This window comes from Jaculus jaculus, chromosome 6, assembly GCF_020740685.1.
Source record: "Jaculus jaculus isolate mJacJac1 chromosome 6, mJacJac1.mat.Y.cur, whole genome shotgun sequence".
In the NCBI taxonomy this organism is placed as follows: domain Eukaryota; kingdom Metazoa; phylum Chordata; class Mammalia; order Rodentia; family Dipodidae; genus Jaculus; species Jaculus jaculus.
In genome coordinates this window covers 31,987,080-32,006,679 of record NC_059107.1, presented here as the reverse complement: position 1 = coordinate 32,006,679, position 19,600 = coordinate 31,987,080, and the positions used below count along the sequence as shown (strand labels likewise).

Sequence of the window (19,600 nt, the reverse complement as noted above, 5' to 3'; positions counted from 1 at the left end):
CTTCTGAGTCATCCTAGAGGTCACCACCATCTGAAAAGAGAAACTTCTCTAACCAAAAGTGAGAGTAGCATTAATATATGGGTATGGACATTAAGAGAAGTGCTTACTGGGCAGTTTGGTGAGCATAATATATGCATTTAGCCAGACACCAGCAGGCATTACACCCTTAGGGCTCATGACTTCCCCCGTCATCGGTTTTCAGTATCAGGCATATATTCCCTCCTGTGGAGCAGGCCTCCAGTACAATTAGAGAGTGGTTGGTTTCCCCCATAACAGACCTGTCACTCTTGTACCCCTTGGCTCATTTGGCCTGGCTGGCTAAATTTAAGGTTTGCAGTGTCCAGTATTGTTTAGCTCTTTTGGTGACTTCTCTCTCTCCCATGGAGCTGCATGCAGCATAGTTAAAAAAACATATATATATGTATGTATGTGTGTGTGTGAGTGTGTGTGTGTGTGTGTATACATATATATATATATATATATATATATATATATATATATATATATATATATATGTTTGTTTTTGTTTTTCAAGACAGGGTCTCACTGTAGCTCAGGCTGATCTGGAATTCACTATGTAGTCTCAGGGTGGCTGCAAATTCACAGCGATCCTCCTACCTCTGCCTCCCGAGTGATGGAATTAAAGGTGTGCACCACCACATCTGGCAAAAATATATTTTAAAAATTATTTATTTGAGGGAGAGAGAAAGAGATAGATAGATAGAGAGAAGCAGATAGAGAATGGGTGCTCCAGGGCCTCTAGCCACTGCAAATGAACCCCAGACACATGTGCCATCTTGTGCATCTGGCTTTATATGTGTACTAGGGATTCAAACCTGGGTCTTTTGGCAAGCACTTTAACCACTAAGCAATCTCTCCAGCCCAATGAAAATATTTTTAACAAAAACTTGCTGTGGGCAGCGGCTCCTCTAACTTTCGTACTGGTCTGAGTGGTACTGAGCTTGGAGGGTTGCCATGTCAGAGAAGCAGCAGCCGGCAGACCTGGGTCTCCTGGAAGAGGACGACGAGTTCGAGGAGTTTCCTGCCGAAGCCTGGGCTGGGTCAGATGAAGGTGAAGATGCACACGTGTGGGAGGATAACTGGGATGATGACAGTGTGGAAGGTGACTTCTCCAATCAGCTATGTGCTGAACTAGAGAAACACGGTTATAAGATGGAGACTTCATAGCATCTAGAGGAAGTATTGAAACCTTGAACTTGAACTGTATGCTAACGTCTAGGACAGAGAAACTGGGATGGGAAACTATAAAAATATGTTTATTTCATGATCTGCTTGGATTTATTTTTGTTTTTATAACAAAAAAATAAGTGTTTTGATCCAAAAAAACAAGCAAACAAAAAAACTTGCTGTGGTGCTGCATGCCTTTAATCCCAGCACTTGGGAGGCAGAAGTAGAATTGCTGTGAATTTGAGGCCAGCCTGGAACTACAAAGTGAGTTTCAGGTCAGCCTAGGCTAGAGTGAGACTCTACCTCGAAAAAACAACAACAAACCCCACTTCTGGGGCTGGAGAGATGGCCTAGTGGCTAAGTACTTGCTTGTGACAGTTAAAGACCCTCATTCAAGGCTCAGTTCCCCAGGACCCATGTAAGCCAGATGCACAAGGTGGCACATGCATCTGGAGTTCGTTTGCAGTGGCTGGAGGCTCTGGTGTGCCCATTCTCTCTCTCTTTCTCTCTCTGTCTCTCTGCCTCTTTCTCTCTCTCTTGCTCTCAAATAAATAAACAAAAATTAAAAAAAAAAAAAAAAACCACTTCTGCTGGGCATGGTAGTGCATGCCTTTAATCCCAGCACTCAGGAGGCAGAGGTAGGAGGATCACTGTGAGTTTGAGGCCACCCTGAGACTATATAGTGAATTCCAGGTCAGCCTGAGCTAGAGTGAGACACTACCTCGGAAATCAAAAAAACTTCTTTTTCTATTTTTGGTTTTTCAGTGTAGGGTTTCACCCTAGCCCAGTATCATCTCTGTCTCCCAAATGCTGAGATTAAAGGCGTGCACCACCACGCTTGGTTGAAAAAAATTGTTCTAATGGGTTTTATGTTACTTATTTTCTTTAGTCTCTTATTATTGACAATTTCATTGGTCTAATAATCAAAATTACAGTGTCTTTTCAGTCTTGACTCTCTTGAAGAAGCAGAATTATGGCAATATTGTCTCCATGATGTATATATATCTTAGTTAACTCTTTTTGCTTTGATCAAATACCTGACAGAACAACTTATGGGAAGAAAGATTAAAAAAATTTTTTTAAATTATTTATTTATTTGAGAGAGCAAGAGACAGAGAGGCAGAGGAAAAAAAAAAAAAAAAAAGCAGACACAGAATGGGTATGCCAGGGCCTCTAGCGACTGCAAATGAACTCCTGACGCATGCACCACTTTCTGCATCTAGCTTTATGTGGGTACTAGGGAAACAAACCCAGGCCGTCAGGGTTGCAAGTAAGAGCATTTAATAGCTGAGCTGTCTCTCCTGCCCAAGAAAGATTTATTCTGACTCATGCTTTTTGGTCTGTGGTTGCTTATCCCTATGTGCTTGGGCAGAACATGAAGGTGAGATTGTATGATAGAGTGTTTATTTCATGGTTTGTAGGAAACAGGAAAAAAGGGGGAGGGGAATAACAGAGAAAGAGGCTTGGGTAAGCTGTAACTCCAAGGACACATCCTCAGTGATCCATGTCTTCCAGCTAGGCCCCACCTTTTACTACCTCTCACTAACATTTTGCGAATCTATGAAGAGATTAATCCATTCGTTGGATCAGAGCTCTCAGTGTTATCATGTCTGGAAAGCCACACAGACATACCCATGTGTACATTTATGATTGCCTGTGTTTCTTAATCCAGTCAAGCTGGCAATCAAAACTGTCATAGCATACTACAAGAATTGTTTATTTCTGAGGAACTAATGCTCTCAAGTTGATCTTATATTTGGATATTTCATCTATCTCAGGAGGCTTAATTGAATACTTTTTATTTTATTATTTAGTGAGCAGTTTTTAGTTTTGCACAAACTGAATGTCTATGGTGATCAGCTCTCTCAGGGAAATTTAACAAGGCAAATTTTGCAGTTTGTATGTTGTAAGCCTTTTTCCATCAAGTGGACAATGTGTATGTGTATATTTCCAGTTTAAAAAGTTATGGGCTGGTGGGATGGTGGCTTAGTGGTTAAGGCATTTGCTGCAAAGCCAAAGGACACTGGTTCGATTCTCCAGTACCCATGTAAGCCATATGTACAAGGTGGCACATACTGTCTGGAGTTCGTTTGCAGTGGCTGGAGGCCCTGGTGTGCCCATTCTCTTTCTCCTCTCTCTCAAATAAATAAATGAAAAAGAAAATCCATGTTCAAAAATAACATTTAAAAATTATGGTAACATATAAATAAGGCTGTGTTAAAATGTAGTTAATACTGTGAATGTATTTAATCCATTGATGATCTAGACGATATTTTAGACTCTTACAGATTGTTTATTTGTCCAGCATTGGCCATTCATTGTAGTTGCAAAACATGACAGTGCCAGTTAGAGGTGAGGTGGAACAGAGAACTCATAGGAATTACCTTTTGAGATGTTTGTTGTCTTAGTTTTGAACTATAGTAAGAAAATGTCATAGACTGTGGCTTATAAATAATAGAGATTATCTCTTCCAGTTGTGGAGGCTGAGGAGTCCAAGATCAAGACAATGACAGGTTCATTGTTTTTTTGTTTTTTCTTCGAGGTAGGGTCTCACTCTGGTCCAGGCTGACCTGGAACTAACTATGTAGTGTCATGGTGGCCTCGAACTCTCGGGGATCCTCCTACCTCTGTCTCCCGAGTGCTGGGATTAAAGGTGTGTGCCACCAAGCCTGGCCTCAGATTCATTATTTTATAAGAGCCATTTTCTGGTTCATAGATGCCCCCTCTCACTGTGTCCTCACTTGAGAGGAAGATGGTGAGTAAGCTGATCCATCCTTATGACCCAATTACCTCCCAAAGGCTTTACTTCCTAACACTGTCACATTTTGGGTTACAATTTCATCATGGAAGTTGACAAGGGGCACTGTCAGTCAAGGTTCTGTAGAGGAAGAGAACTGATAGAATGAATATGTATTTGAAGTAGGAGTTATTGGATTAGTTTACAAGACACAGGTGGGCAGTCCAACAGTAGCTGTCTACAAGCTAGAAAGTAGCTGCTTAGTTCATGAAGCTTGGATACAGGCTGGAGAGTCAGAGGACCTGGTAGCTACTCAGTCCACAGGGCTGATGCATGCTGGGTTCTAATGTCCTCAAAGTTCATCTAAACAGTAGACCTATGCACAAGTGCATAGTAATTGGAGCCAGGCATAAAGCTTGTGCCAGCGAGTAACAAGGGCAGCTGGACCAAAGGAAAAAGTTCTGTGTTTTCCTTCTATACAGTCCCCACTGTCAGAGCCTCTCACCCTGGAGGCAGGAGGACTTCCTTGCTTAGTTAATACTTCCTGGATACACCCTCACAAGAGGCTCATCTCTCACTTGATTCCTAATCTGAGCAAGATGACAACAGAATTTAACTATAACAGTCATGAAGGTTGAGTTTAAAACATTTCTTTTCCAGATTTATTGTCATTTGAAGTACAATTACTGTTCTTTTGTCACACTGAGTGATAGGTGTCTAGAACAGAGGTTAACAAACTTTAAAAAAGTTCTTTTTGGGCTGGAGAGATGGCTTATCAGTTAAGGTACTTGCCTGTAAAGCCTAATGACCTGGGTTCAGTTTCCCAGTACCCATGTAAAGCCAGATGCACAAAATGGTACATACATCTGGGATTTGTTTTCAGTAGCTAGAGGCCTTTGCATGTCCATTCTCTCTCTGTATCTCTCTGCTTGCAAACAAATAAATAAAAATATTTTTAAAAATTATTTTCATTTATTTTCCTCCATGTCCTACCAAACTGCCCCCAAACATTTAGTTTTTAAAAAGAAGACTACTATCTAACTCTACCTCTTTTTTTCTCAATTAAATAAATAAAAGTAAAATATTTCTGGGCGTGGTGGCACACGCCTTTAATCCCAGCACTTGGGGGGCAGAGGTAGGAGGATTGCTGTGAGTTCAAGATCACCCTGAGACTACATAGTGAATTCCAGGTCAGCCTGAGCTAGAGTGAGACCTTACCTCCGAAAACCAAATAAACAAATAAAATGAAAAATAAAACTTTAAAAAAAAGTAAAAGACTAGTAAATAGGCTGAGGAGATTACTCAGTAATTAAAGGCACTTGCTTGCAAAGCCTGCTCACCCAGATTTGATTCCCCAGTACCCATGTAAAGCCAGCTGCACAGAGTAGCACATGCATCTACAGTTCATTTGTAATAGCAGGAGGCTCAGAAGCACACGGTCTCTCTCTCTTCCTCTCTCTCAAATAAGTAAATTAATTACAAAAAGAGACTAGTACATATTTTGAGTTCTTTGGGCCATGCAGTTTGCTAAAACTATTCATCCCTGCTATTTTAGGACAAAAACAGCCATAGACAATGCATAGCTGAATAAGAATGGCTGTGTTCCAATAAAGCCTTATTTGCAAAACTAGGCAGCTGGCCAGCTAGGGCCCATGAGGTACATATAATTTCTGGCTCTTGATCTAGACTACAAGGAAAACTCCCATCTTACATCTCTGTAGCAGTAGTAGGTAGCACAATGCCTGGCATGACTTATTTAATAAATGTTTGTTGAATTAATAGATACTGTCTCAAGAATAGATTAAAGGCATATCTTTGTATAGAATGCAGTTTAAAATAATTTATTTTTATTTCTTTATTTGCAAGCAGAGAGAGATAGAGAGACAGAGAGAGAATGGGCACGTCAGGGCCTGTAGCCACTGCAAATGAACTTCAGATGCTTGTGCCCCTTGTGCATCTGGCTTGTGTGGGTCCTGGGGAATCGAACCTGCATCCTTTGGCTTTACAGGCAAGCACCTTAACCACTAAGCAATCTCTCTGGCCCTAGAATGTAGTTTACATGTTTCCTAATCTTTTAACTGTAATATAAACATCTGTTCTTTTGTTTTCTGCCAAAATTAATATATATTTTAATTTTTAATTTTTAAAAGAATGGGACGATCATGGGCATACTCTGGCGGCTGCAAACTAGCTGCAGACACATGTACCACTTTGCATTTGGTTTTACGTGGGTACTGGGGAAACATACCCAGGCTGGTAGGCTTTGCAAGCAAGTGCCTTTAACCACTGAACCATATTCCTAGCCCCACAATTAATACATTTTGAAATCATAGAGAAGTAACCAAATATATCAACTGACACATGAATAAATTGTGATATATTCATGACAGTGGAGTAATAATTAGTACAAAGGAATGAAGCACTGATACATGGGACAACATGGCTGTATCTCAGGCACATTACACTAAGAAAAAAATGGCACAAAAGATAGTTCACTATGATTTAAAAAAAATTAATTGTTCCTCTTCCCTTAGATATTCTCTTCCAGGAAGCTGATATCTTCATTTACTTATTTAACAAAAAAAATTTTTTTTGAGGTAGGGTTTCACTCTAGCCCAGGCTGACCTGGAATTCACTACATAGTCTCAGGGCGGCCTTGAACTCACAGCGATCCTCCTACCTCTTCTTCCCAAGTGCTGGGATTAAAGGTGTGTGCCACCACACCCAGCTTATTTTAAAATTTTATATTTTGTGTGTGAGTACAGGCACACATGCCACAGCATTCTTACGGAGGCCAGAGGCCAACTTTCAGTTCTTGTTCCATACTTCCACCTCCTTTGAGCAGTGATTCTCTCATTCTTGCTGCGGGTTAAACTTGGACACTCAGGCTTGAGTGACAAGTACTTACCCACTAAGCCATCTTTCCATCCCCATATATATATATATATTTTTTTTTTTGTTTTTTTGTTTTTTTTTTTAGGTCACAAAATCCATCAGTTTATAACAGGAGCCCATATATATTTTTAAGACAAGGTCTCACCATCTTGCCTTAGGCTTGACTCTGAATCTTCTTTTTTTTTTAAATTTTTTATTTATTTATTTGAGAGCGACAGACACAGAGAGAAAGATAGATAAAGGGAGAGAGAGAGAGAATGGGCGCGCCAGGGCTTCCAGCCTCTGCAAACGAACTCCAGACGCGTGCGCCCCCTTGTGCATCTGGCTAACGTGGGACCTGGGGAACCGAGCCTTGAACCGGGGTCCTTAGGCTTCACAGGCAAGCGCTTAACCGCTAAGCCATCTCTCCAGCCCCTCTGAATCTTCTTGACATGGCCTCTGGGGTATTATAGGTATATGCCACAAAACCTAGTTCATGTGATATTCTAGAAAAGGCAAAACTGTAGGAGTAGATTTGTATGATAAAACCACACAGGGTACAGGAGAACTTTATGGGATGCTGAAAATGTTTTTTTTTTTTTTTCCCCTCTTTATAATGGTGGTAGTTCCATGGTTAAAATGGTATATATGTGGCAAAACCCTTCAAAGTATAAGCTGAAAATTGATAAATTGTGTTGTAGGCAGATTATGCCTCAGTAAAGTTTTAAGAAGAAACAAACTACATCTGTATTATTACTGTAGCACATTATACACTAAACTTCAGGGGGGTTGGCCCACTTTTGTGCCTTTTTTTTTTTTTTTTTTTTTTTGAGGTAGGGTCTCACTCTGGCTCAGGCTGACCTGGAATTCACTATGCATTCTCAGGGTGGTCTTGAACTCATGGTGATCCTCCTACCTCTGCCTCCCAAGTGCTGGGATTAAAGGCATGCGCTACCATGCCTAGCTGGCATAGGCACACTTAAAAAAATATATTTTATTTATGTATTTGCAAGCAAAGAGAGAGAGAAAGAGCATGAGAGAATATGAGCATGCCAGGGTCTCTAGCCACCGTGAACGAACTCCATTTTGTGCATCTGGCTTTATATGGGTACTAGGGAATCGAAACCAAGTTGTTAGGCTTTGCAGGCAAGCACCTTAACCAGTGAGCTATTGCTCTAACCTCACATTTTTACTAAAACTATAAACAACCAAAATAATGAGACTGGGAGAGATTGCTCAGTGGATAAAAGTGTTTCTCATGCAAGTGTCAGTACCTGAGTTTAGATCCTCAGAACCCACGTAAAAGCTGGATGGCATGGTTCTAGCATCTGCAATCCCAGTGCCTATGGTAAGTAGAGAGATGGAAACTGGTGAATCTCCTTGAAGCTTGGGCTAGCAAGCAGCAGTGAATAAATGACAGACCCTGCCTTAAACAAGGTGTAAGACAAAGAGCAACATGTGAAGTTGTCCTCTGGTGTCCATATGTGCACCTTGGCATGCACTTACACATATACCCCAAAAATGGAAATAATGATACTCAACTTCTTTAATTACAGAGACACAGCTAAGTTCCCCTGAAACTCTTGACCTTGAAAGAGAAGACTCTCCACATGGCAGAGATTCCTCAGATGAAGTACAAGTAATAATGAGAGATGAGGTGAATAGTCTCCATAATTTGTCTTAGTTATTTCTTTATGTAGCTGTCTTCTGTATAATAAAATGTTGACCTTGGCTGAAAAGAGTTTGATGGCATAGTAGGCTTAAGCTTTGGGGGCAGTTACCTCAGGAATACATTTTTTTGTTTTTTTATTTTTTTGAGGCAGGGCTTCACTCTAGTGAAGCCTGTAATTCACTGTGTAGTCTCAGGCTAGTCTTAAACTCATGGTAACCTTTCTACCTCTGCCTTTTGAGTACTGGGATTAAAGGCGTACACCACTGTGCCCAGCTGTCAAGGACAAATTTTTATAGTTAAAATTATCAGCTCAATATTGTTTTTTTAAATTATTTTATTTATTTATTTATTTATTTGAAAGTGACAGAGAGAGAAAGAGGCAGATAGAGAGAGAGAGAGAGAATGGGCACACCAGGGCCTCCAGCCACTGAAAAGGAACTCAGATGTGTGCACCCCCTTGTGCATCTGGCTAACGTGGGTCCTGGGGAATTGAGCCTCGAACCGGGGTCCTTAGGCTTCACAGGCAAGGGCTTAACCGCTAAGCCATCTCTCTAGTCCTCATTATTGTTTATAAAGGATAGTAGTATAAATAGTAGTAATTATTTCTTGGGTACTTAAAAATTTTTTTGTTTATTTTTATTTATTTATTTGAGAGTGACAGAGAAAGAGGCAGATAGAGAGAGAGAATGGGTGCTCCAGGGCCTCCAGCCACTGCAAACAAAGTCCAGATGCCATGCGCCCCCTTGTGCATCTGGCTAAGGTGGGTCCTGGGGTATCAAGCCTCAAACGGGTCATTGGGCTTCACAGGCAAGCACTTAACCACTAAGCCATCTCTCCAGCCTTCATGGATACTGTTATTATTTCTCTTAGAGATGGGGAAACAGGATATTTTATTAATTTTTGCTAATTAATATTGCTATTAAAGAACTAGAAATTGAACACAGAATTGTTTCTCAAGTATCAGGGTGTTTTCTCTTGCATACTGATAATTAAGAGACATGAAGAATCTTTGAAAAAGAAATCATTATATAACATACACAAACTTTTTCAGCCTTGTATTAATTACTTTTCTTATTACTGTGACAGACAGAACTTAAGGAAGGAAGGACTTGTTTTGGCTCACATTTTGAGGTACACCCCATTATGGTAGCAAAAGCATGGTGGCAGGGCACTAAGCAGCTAGTCACATTCTGTCTATAGTCAGGAATAGTGAGTGATGAATGCTCAATGCTCAGGAGGCAGAGGTAGGAGGATCACAGTGACACTATTGTGAATTCCAGGTCAGCCTGGGATAGAGTAAGACCCTACCTCAAAAAAAAAAAAAAAAAAAAAAAAAATTCTGCTGGGAATGAACAAATTCTTTCATGGAAATAAAGATTTTGCTTGTAATTGTGTTTACTATCCAGTTCTAAGATAATTACTCCAAAAACACCATTTATAAAAGTGACAGTAATTCTCATTTCTTGATTATTTTTATTATTAGAGATAGTCAACGATAGGGACCAGCCTTTTATTTTTTTTAACTTTTATTTATTTGTTTGTTAGAAAGAGAAAGAGAGAGAGAGAGAGAGAGAGGGAGAGGGAGGGAAGGAGGGAGAGAATGGATCCATCAGGGCCTCCAGCTGTTGCAAATGATCTCCAGATGCATGCACCACATTGTGTATCTGGCTTACTCGAGTCCTGGAGAATTGAACCTTTGTCCTTTGATTTTGCAGGCAAGTGGCTTAACTGCTAAGCCATCCCTCCAACCTCAGGACTAGCCCTTTATTAATTTTTTAAGTATTTTATTTATTTATTTGAGAGAGAGAGCTTGAGAAAGAGAGAATGGGCACGCCAGGGCCTCTAGCCACTACAAATGAATTCCAGATGCATGCATCCCCTTGTGCATCTGGCTTATGTGGGTCCTGGGGAATTGAACCATGGTCCTTAGGCTTCACAGGCAAATGCCTTAACTGCTAAGCCATTTCCCCAGCCCGGGACCAGCCTTTTAAAGGTTTATGTTTTCCCCCTTGAGTTTCCTCCATAGTGGTTAATATTTAAATAGACCTTTTCAGCTTTTCAGTGTTATTGGGTAAAAGGGTTTAAAATTCAGTGTCTGAGTACCACTTTTGGAGAAATCACTATGTGATATTTTAAGTTTAAAGCAGCTCTGAGAGAACAAATCCATGATCAGCTGCATGTTCTTGATAAAAACTGCTTGATTGGCCTGGGGAGATGGCTTGGTAGATGAATGAGCACTTGAGCTTAGGTGCTTAGCACCCACATAAAATGCTGGGTGACAAGAGAACCCTGGGGCCAAACAGCTATCTATTTAGCCGAATTGGTAAGCTCTTGGGTTCAGCAAGAGAACCTGTCTCAAAGAACAAGAAGGAACTAACTGAGGAAGACCTCCACTACATGCACGCACGTGCACACATATAGCTGGTTTATGTTTTTCCTCCTTGAGGTTTCTGTGTAGTAGTTAATATCTAAGTAGGCTTTTTCAGTGGTATTGGTGAAAAGTCTTATTTTTCATACAAAAAGTTTCAGAAACCTGGATTGCTTATGAATATGGTAAGAAGTAATCTTACAATAAGACAATAGTAGACTATTTCCTCTTAAATTCTGTACAAGTGTCGTCTCTTTACTATGTAGAACTAGTCATCAATACAAAGAAGTATAGGGCCGTCATGAGCACCACTGACATGTTGTATGACGTCTCTGCACTCAGTGAACTTAGAGTGTCAAGTGGTTCTCAGTAACCACTAACTTCCAGCAGCTCAAGACTGCAAATTTTAGGGTTTATTGACTTCCCCTGTTTGCTTAACTAGCTTTGCATGCATAATACAGTATTTTCTTGTAAGATTTATGAACAGAGGAATCTGTAAGAAGCTTGGAAAAGCAGTGCCTAGAATTCCAGATAGACCCACCTTGACCCTGCCTACTGCCTACAGAAGAACAAAAGCCATTATAGTTTTGTAATAAAACCCTCAATATTACTTTTTAGAAACAAAGTGGAAGAGGATGGCTTTTTGCTTCTGCCACAACACAGTAAAAAGAAAATAATGAGGGCTTTGATGTGAAACAGGTCTAGGTGTGAGTATGCATTGTTCACTTATGAACTTTCTAGTCAGCAAGTTAATTTGCCTTTCAAGGCTTCAATTAACACTTCTGTAATACTGAAGCTAGTGATGCCTCTGGTTGAGTTGTGAGGGATGGGTATAGGAAATGCTTAGTGTAGCCTGGCAAAGTAAAAGAACTAAACTCTTGTAACTTCCCTATTGTCTTTTTCTTTTACTCCTCTTTTGAGTATGTGTTTTTAGCACAATAGCAATGTCCTGAAAATAGATTATTTCCTGGCAGTTGTAGAAACTGACTTGGTATTTAGATGGCTGTTTTTCTCTGTTGGATCACACTCATAAAAAATAGATTTTAGAAATAAACCGACTAGAAGCAATAACAACAAAACCCTCATTTTTTAATTTTTATTTATTTATTTATTTATTTATTTATTTGAGAGCAACAGACACAGAGAGAAAGACAGAAAGAGGGAGAGAGAGAGAATGGGCGCGCCAGGGCTTCCAGCCTCTGCAAACGAACTCCAGACGTGTGCGCCCCCTTGTGCATCTGGCTAACGTGGGACCTGGGGAACCGAGCCTCGAACCGGGGTCCTTAGGCTTCACAGGCAAGCGCTTAACTGCTAAGCCATCTCTCCAGCCCTCATTTTTAAAGAAATTAATTTTTTTACTCATCATCATTTTGGTACAGTTTCATTCTTATACTAGAATTATTTTCCCCTGCTGTAAGGTGTGACGATGACACAGGTGCTGTTTGCTCTTGGATGAAAGCAGTAGCTGCACAGGCCTTTTTCATACTGGATAGGGCATGCTGTCCTTTGAAGCAAGTGTTAGGCAGTATTACTACGATGTACATGCATGCCGTTGAATTAATCACTGCAGATTGTTTGGCTTTGATCAACCTTTACATGAAACTCCCTTTTAGAGACTCTGGCAACTATGGGAGAACTTGGTGACTGTAAGATACTGAGAAGAGCAAGAGAGAAGGGTTAAGGGTGGCTTTGGCAGAGTTGATTGTCTTAACTAATGACTTCTTTGGGTCTTTAAATGTTTGAGTCTTAGTTTCTCTCTCCTTCCTTTATCATCTATCTATCCATCTGTCTATTTATTTTTCTTTCTGATACTAGGCACTGAACCCAGGTCCTTGTACTTAGCTAGGCAAACACTCCTAGTGAGCTAAATCCAACTCCATAGTTTCTTTTTTTAAAAAAAATTTTTTTGTTTATTATTTATTTATTTGAGACAGACAGACAGACAGAGAGGTACAGAGAAATGGGTGCACCAGGGCCTCCTGCCTCTGAAATGCATGTACCACGTTGTGCATCTGGCTTTATATACATACTGGGGAATCAAAGCCTGGGTCATTAGGCTTTTCAGGCAAGTGCCTTACGTCGTTTCCCTTTCAATCCAAAAAGTCACAAATAAAATTGAAGACATGTAACTCTTTGGTTTAAGCATAGACTTAGGTTCCTTTTGTTGTTTTTCTTACTAAAGCTTTTTAAAAAATTATTTATTTGAGAGAGAGACAGATAGAGAGAAATGGACATGCCAGGGCCTTCAGCCACTGCAAGTGGACTCCAGATATATATACAACCTTGTGCATCTGGCTTACATGGGTCCTGGGGAATTGAACCTGGGTCCTTTGACTTTGCAGGCAGACACCTTAATTGCTAAGCCATCCCTCCAGCCCCCTTTTGTTGTTTTTCAGGGTAGAGTCTTACTCTAGCCCAGACTGACCTGAAATTCTCTCTGTAGCCTCAGGCTGCCCTTGAATTCATGGTGATCCTCCTATCTCCACTTCCTGAGTGCTGAGACTAAAGGCATGCACCATCACGCCTAGCTCTAGACCTATGTTCTTAAGTCTTAATTGTTCTATTTTTGGCTTAGAATTTAGTTGTCAAGCTTCTTATGTTTTTTTTCCCCCTTCTTATGTTTTCAAGTCACATGGATCACAGGTTTGTTTGTGTGTGTGTGTATGAGTGTGTGTGTGTGTGTGTGTGTGTGTGTGTGTGTGTGTGTGCGCGCACATGCACGTATGTGTGAGAGATTGAAAAAGTTACCTTTAGGATGTTATTGCTATATAAGACATGCAGTGTAGCACAGACAGTACTTGTGTGCAGTGAAGACTGTTTCAGCATTGTGGTCAGCACTCTTGAGGTTTGGAGCAGTTATTCCTAGGTTTGAATCTTAACTCTTCTACCTGCTTGTTTATGGCTTTGTGCAAGTTGCTTTACTGTGCTGGATAATACTTTTTCACATGTAAAAAGTGTATGGCAATACCTTTGTAAATCTGAGAGGATTAAATAGTACATATGTGGTGCTTAGTATATAGTTGACAGACTCTGAGTAAATTTTACTTACATTAGTAGCATCTTCCAATCCTTGCTTCTGAATCTGGTATAAACTGATCGATAATATTTCTTTGAAGGTAAATGAAATATGGGACATTCTTTCTTGCAATAATTTGGGAGAGAAAACATTCTGTAAGTTAAAGCAATTACAATTGCTATTTGCCTTGTTCCTCAGATTAATAACAGAGAAGATGGTAAGAAAGAAAATCCTTCTGCCTTCTCATCTAGTACCCAAGTGTCCTGCCCACTGTGTAACCAAGGCTTCCCACTCACAAAGATTGAGCAACATGCCATGTACTGCAGTGGTCCGACGGAGCAACGAACAGGTAAAAACTCACCAGGACAGCCAAACTCCAACTTGCTTTGCATGGTGATTTTGTAAAGTTCTGAATTGTTTCCTCTTTAGTTAATAATTCTAGTACTTTCAACATCTTTATTACTTTTAGTAGCTATATTACCTTGTAACATGTACCTCAGGAGAAAGAGAAAGAGAAAGGAAAAAAAAATCTTCCCACTTCTAATGCTTCAACTTACTCTTTGCTGTAGATAGGCCAGAAGCCAGTGCAGTGCAGTGGAGCAGACATTTCAGTTCATTTATTCAAATATTGAGACTCCTGGGGAACTTGTGAAATGAAGTGCTAGAGTTGCCCCCTTTTTCCCCCCAAAATAAGTGTTTTGTGGTTTATTTTAGTGGAAACTGCTATGAGACAGTTAAAAATTCTTCTTCTTTTTCTTATTATTATCTTTTGGTTTTTCAAGGTAGGGTCTTGCTCTAGCCCAGGCTGACCTGGAATTCACTATGTAATCTCACGGTGGCCTCAAACTCACCGAGATCCTCCTACCTCTGCCTCCCATGTGCTGGGATTAAAGGTATGAGCCACCATGCCCAGCTGTAAAAATTTCCATATTTTCATATTAAGTATGTCTCTGCTGAGTTATGCTGGAGCTACCGGTTTATCTCTCTCAGAGCACACTGAAAGCCATTGTTTTTATGTTGTGTGAGATACATGGTCTTTTTGTTTGTTTAAATTTAATATTCCATTTATTTTCTTTTCTTAAAATTTTTTTATTGGAACTGTTGTAATTATAGGCAATAAACTATGGTAATTCCCTCCCCCTCACTTTCCTCTTCATAACTCCACTCTCCATCCTATCCCTCCCCCTCTCAATCAGTTTCTCTATTTTTTTTTTTTTACTTTTTTTAATTGACAACTTTCATAACTATAGACAGTAAACCATGGTAATTCCTTCCCTCCCTCCACATTCCCCTTTGCAACTCCACTCTCCATCATATCCCCTCCCCTTCTCAATTAGTCTCTTTTATTTTGATGTCATCATCTTTTCCTCCTATTATGAGGGTCTTGTGTGGGTCGTGCCAGGCACTGCAAGGTCATGGATATCCAGGCCATTTTGTGTCTGGAAGAGTGCATTGGAAGGAGTCCTGCCCTTCCTTTGGCTCTTAGATTCTTCCCTCTACTTCTGCAATGAACCCTGAGCCTTGGAAGATGTGGTAGAGATGTTTTCAGAGCTGTGCACTCCTCTGTCACTTCTCAGCACTATGGGGCCTTCTGAGTCATCCCAGAGGTAGGTCACCGCCACCGCCACCTGAAAAGAGAAACTTCCCTAACCAGAGGTGAGAGTAGCATTAATATATGGGCATGAACATTAAGAGAAGTGCTTATCAGGTAGTTTGGTGAGCATAATATATGCATTTAGCCAGACGCCAGCTGGCGTTACATACACCCTTAAGGCTGGTGACTTCCCCCATCATAGGTTTTCAGTATCAGGCATGTGTTCCCTCCCATGGAGAGGGCCTCCAGTCCAATTAGAGAACAGTTGTTATGGGGTTTCCCCCATAACAGACATGTCACTATTGCACCTGTTGTCTCATTTGGCCTGGCTGGCCAGATTTAATGCTTGCAGTATCCACTGTTGTTTATCTCCACTGATGGCTTCTCTCTCCCATGGAGCTGCATGCAACATAGATTTTTCTAGCTTTCTGTCAGCTAGTCTACAGAGAGGAGGTTTTTCATCTTAGCTCCAGCAAGATTTCTCAGTGGCCTTGCAGCCAAAGCATGTGAAGTCTTCTGCAGTAGGGTCTGAGCATCTGTTCCTGGTGGGAAGCCTCAGCAATGGCCTGTAATGTTTTGGGGGAATCAGGACCTCCCTGGCCAAGAACTCATTGGAAGGTATCCCATCCCTGAAGCTGAAATTTTTCTAATACAGTCTAAGGCTTCTGGATGCACCATTGTCCAAAAAAGTAGGTTTCCATATGACTTATTCATACCCTCATGGGTTTTGATTAGCCCTCCCTCACCCTACTTTTTTTTTTATTGACTATTCAGTCTCTTCCCTTGACCTCACTTAGGTCTTTCCACCCCCATTAAGCTGTTCTTCTACTTACATATATACAGTGCCATCCCCTTAAGTCCTCCATTCTCCCTACTCCCTTATAGTCCCTTTTTACTTACTGGCCTCTGCTACTGAGTTTGTAGCTAGGATCCACAAATGAGAGAACATGTGGTGCTTGGCTTTCTGGACCTGGGACTCTTACTGAGTATAATCTTTTCTAGGTCCATCCATTTCTCTGCAAATATCATAATTTCATTTTTCTTTAGTGCTGAGTAGAACTCCATTGTATAAGTGTGCCACATCTTCATTATCCACTCATCAGTTGAGGGACATCTAGGTTGGTTCCATTTCCTAGCTACTGTGAATAGAGCAGCAATAAACATGGATGTGCAAGTATCTCTAAGGTAGTGAGACAAATCCTTAGGATATATGCCTAGTAGTGGTGTAGCTAGGTCTTGTGGTAAATCTATTTTTAACTGTCTCAGGAACTTCCACAATGGCTATACCAGATTATATTCCCACCAACAGTGTCTTTTTCTGCATCCTTGCCAGCATTTATTGTCATTTGATTTTTTGATAATAGCCATTCCAACAGGAGTGAGATGGAATCTCAAAGTAGTTTAAATTTGCATTTCCCTGATGGTTAAGGATATAGAACATTTTTTTAGATGTTTATATGCCATCTGTATTTCTTCTTTTGAGAACTCTATTTAGTTCCCTAGCCCATTTTTTAATTGGGTTTGATTTTTTTATTATTTAGTTTTATGAGTTCTTTGTATATTCTGGGTATCAATCCTCTGTCAGATGTATAGCAAGGTAGGGTCTCACTGTAGCCTGAGATACATGGTTTTTACTGGTAACTTTAATATATGAGCATATTGCAAATTGGTCATATTCCCATCTAGTTATAATCTTATGTCCCTTATCCCTGCTCCTATTCTTGTAAGATATTAATCACATTCCATAAAATACCAGCCTGATCTTGCTTATTGTCTGTATTTTTTGTCTATATATTTAACCTCTAAATATTGTCAGCATAGCTAGCTCTCTGTGACCCAACATACTGAATGGAATGTAATCCTTAGGTAACTGGAAGCATTGGAATATTCTCAGTGCCAATTTTAAACTGTATAATTTCCAGAAAGAATAAATGTTATTTAATTTTCCTAAAGTAATATTTATGCCTTAGTTATATGAAGAAGCTTCTAAGCTTGTAATTTTTTTTTTTTTTTGTTTGTTTTTTGTTTTTGAGGTAGGTTCTCACTCTAGCCCAGGCTGACCTGGAATTCACTATGTAGTCTCAAGATGGCCTTGAACTCACAGTGATTCTCCTACCTGTGCCTCCCAAGTGCTGGGATTAAAGGTGTGTGCCACCATGCTTGGCTTTTTTTCCCCCTAAGCTTGTAATTTAATAAGTTATTGAGTTTTCTGCTTGTTATGTAGTATATGTTTGTTGTAATAACAATGACAGATTTATTGAATGCTTAAAATTAGGCACTATTTACATAAATAGGACTATGCTACATGTTTGGTATTTAACTTGTCTTTATTAGTAAATTTAGATCGTTTTCAAAAAAAAAGTGGAAGGGGCGGGTCCTGCGGACGAGCTGCCATGAGCAAGGCCCACCCTCCCGAGCTGAAGAAATTTATGGACAAGAAGTTATCACTGAAATTAAATGGTGGCAGACATGTCCAAGGAATACTGCAGGGATTTGATCCCTTCATGAGTCTTGTGATCAATGAATGTGTGGAAATGGCAACTAGTGGGCAGCAAGATAATATTGGGATGGTGGTCATACGAGGAAATAGCATCATCATGTTGGAAGCTTTGGAACGAGTTTAAACAGTGGCTTTTCAGAGGAATTCATGCCCCCTTCTCAAAAGGCCTATTTTACTACTGATGTGAAATCAGGTCGTGTACATTTTCATATTAAACTTTTTGCAAAATGTAAAAAAAAAAAAAAAGGAAAGGGGCTGGGTGCCAGTGGCTTTGGTGACTCTAGATAACCTTGGCTGATGCATTCGAATGTCTGCCCTGTCAATTTTCTGTGCTAGATACCGTGCCTACCATAGTGACCACGTGTGATGGGGGAATCAGGGTTTATTCTGGAGAGGGAACCTGAGAAACAGCTTCCACATCCAAGGAAGGCAGCAGGTGTGCATATTGCCAGCCCCCAACCTGGGGAGGTAGTGATGAAGAATAATAATACAGTACTCTTTCGAGGCCTTGTAATTGCAATGAGTCCACTTGAAATCCTTTAAAATGAGGATCCATTGGAGGGCAAGTCTAGTGCCAGCAGTTGCAGTAGTTCCAGCTCTAATAGTGTATATTAAAGTTGCTGCAGTTAAAAAGCTCTTAGTTGGATCTTGGGGCAAACACACACACATACACATAATTTATAATTTGCAAGAGAGAGGGAGATAAAAAGTGAATGGGCATGCCAGCGCTTCTTGCTACTACAGATGAACTTCAGATACATGTGTCACTTTCTGCTTACATAGGTGGCTGGGAAATTGAACCTGGGCTGGCAGGCTTTGCACACAAGTGCCTTTAATCCTTGAGCCATCTTCTCAGCCCCCCAGATCTTTCTGTTGCATACACATGCATACATGCATGTGCATACAAACATACACTGTGTGTGTATACGTACATATAAATATATATTTTTTAATTTTTATTAACATTTTCCATGATTATAAAATATATCCCATGGTAATTCCCTTGCTCCCCACCCCTACACTTTCCCATTTGAAATTCCATTCTCCATCATATTACCTCCCCATTACAATCATTGTAATTACATATATACAATATCAACCCTTCCTTTCTCTACCCTTTATGTCTCCTTTTTACCTTACTGGCCTCTGCTACTAAGTATTTTCATTCTCATGCAGAAGCCCAATCATCTGTAGCTAGGATCCACATATGAGAGAGAACATGTGGCGCTTGGCTTTCTGGGCCTGGGTTACCTCACTTAGTATAATACTTTCCAGGTCCATCCATTTTTCTGCAAATTTCATAACTTCATTTTTCTTTACTGCTGAGTAGAACTCCATTGTATAAATGTGCCACATCTTCATTATCCACTCATCAGTTGAGGGACATCTAGGCTGGTTCCATTTCCCAGCTATTATAAATTGAGCAGCAATAAACATGGTTGAGCACGTACTTCTAAGGAAATGAGATGAGTCCTTTGGATATATGCCTAGGAATGCTATAGCTGGGTCATATGGTAGATCAATCTCTAGCTGTTTTAGGAACCTCCACACTGTTTTCCACAATGGCTGGACCAGATTGCATTCCCACCAGCAGTGTAGAAGGGTTCCTTTTCTTCCACATCCCCGCCAACATTTATGATCATTTGTTTTC

The 19,600-nt window shown here is 40.2% G+C and overlaps 3 protein-coding genes across 8 annotated transcripts in view; all 3 read left to right on the top strand.

Moving 5' to 3' along the window:
- Positions 1 to 19,600, top strand: part of Uimc1 (ubiquitin interaction motif containing 1) — a 126,005-nt gene that overhangs the window by 52,651 nt on the left and 53,754 nt on the right. For all 6 annotated transcript variants that reach the window (XM_045152981.1, XM_045152980.1, XM_045152984.1 and 3 more), the window contains 2 exons: positions 8,356 to 8,456; positions 14,054 to 14,204. In XM_045152981.1, coding sequence (XP_045008916.1) covers positions 8,356 to 8,456; positions 14,054 to 14,204 — 252 coding nt within the window. The remainder of the gene's footprint in view (positions 1 to 8,355; positions 8,457 to 14,053; positions 14,205 to 19,600) is intronic.
- Positions 923 to 1,285, top strand: LOC101609404 (26S proteasome complex subunit SEM1). Its single transcript, XM_004665044.2, has one exon. It carries the CDS (start codon positions 976 to 978, stop codon positions 1,186 to 1,188), a length of 213 nt encoding a protein of 70 aa, XP_004665101.1. The 5' UTR covers positions 923 to 975; the 3' UTR covers positions 1,189 to 1,285.
- Positions 17,837 to 18,187, top strand: LOC101609687 (small nuclear ribonucleoprotein G-like). The gene has a single exon (XM_045152986.1). The coding sequence runs from the start codon at positions 17,843 to 17,845 to the stop codon at positions 18,071 to 18,073; it is 231 nt and encodes a 76-aa protein (XP_045008921.1). The 5' UTR covers positions 17,837 to 17,842; the 3' UTR covers positions 18,074 to 18,187.

Coding starts and splice junctions, on each gene's coding strand:
- LOC101609687 (XM_045152986.1), top strand. CDS start 17,843: ATGAGCAAGGCCCACCCTCCCGAGCTGAAGAAATTTATGGACAAGAAG.
- LOC101609404 (XM_004665044.2), top strand. CDS start 976: ATGTCAGAGAAGCAGCAGCCGGCAGACCTGGGTCTCCTGGAAGAGGAC.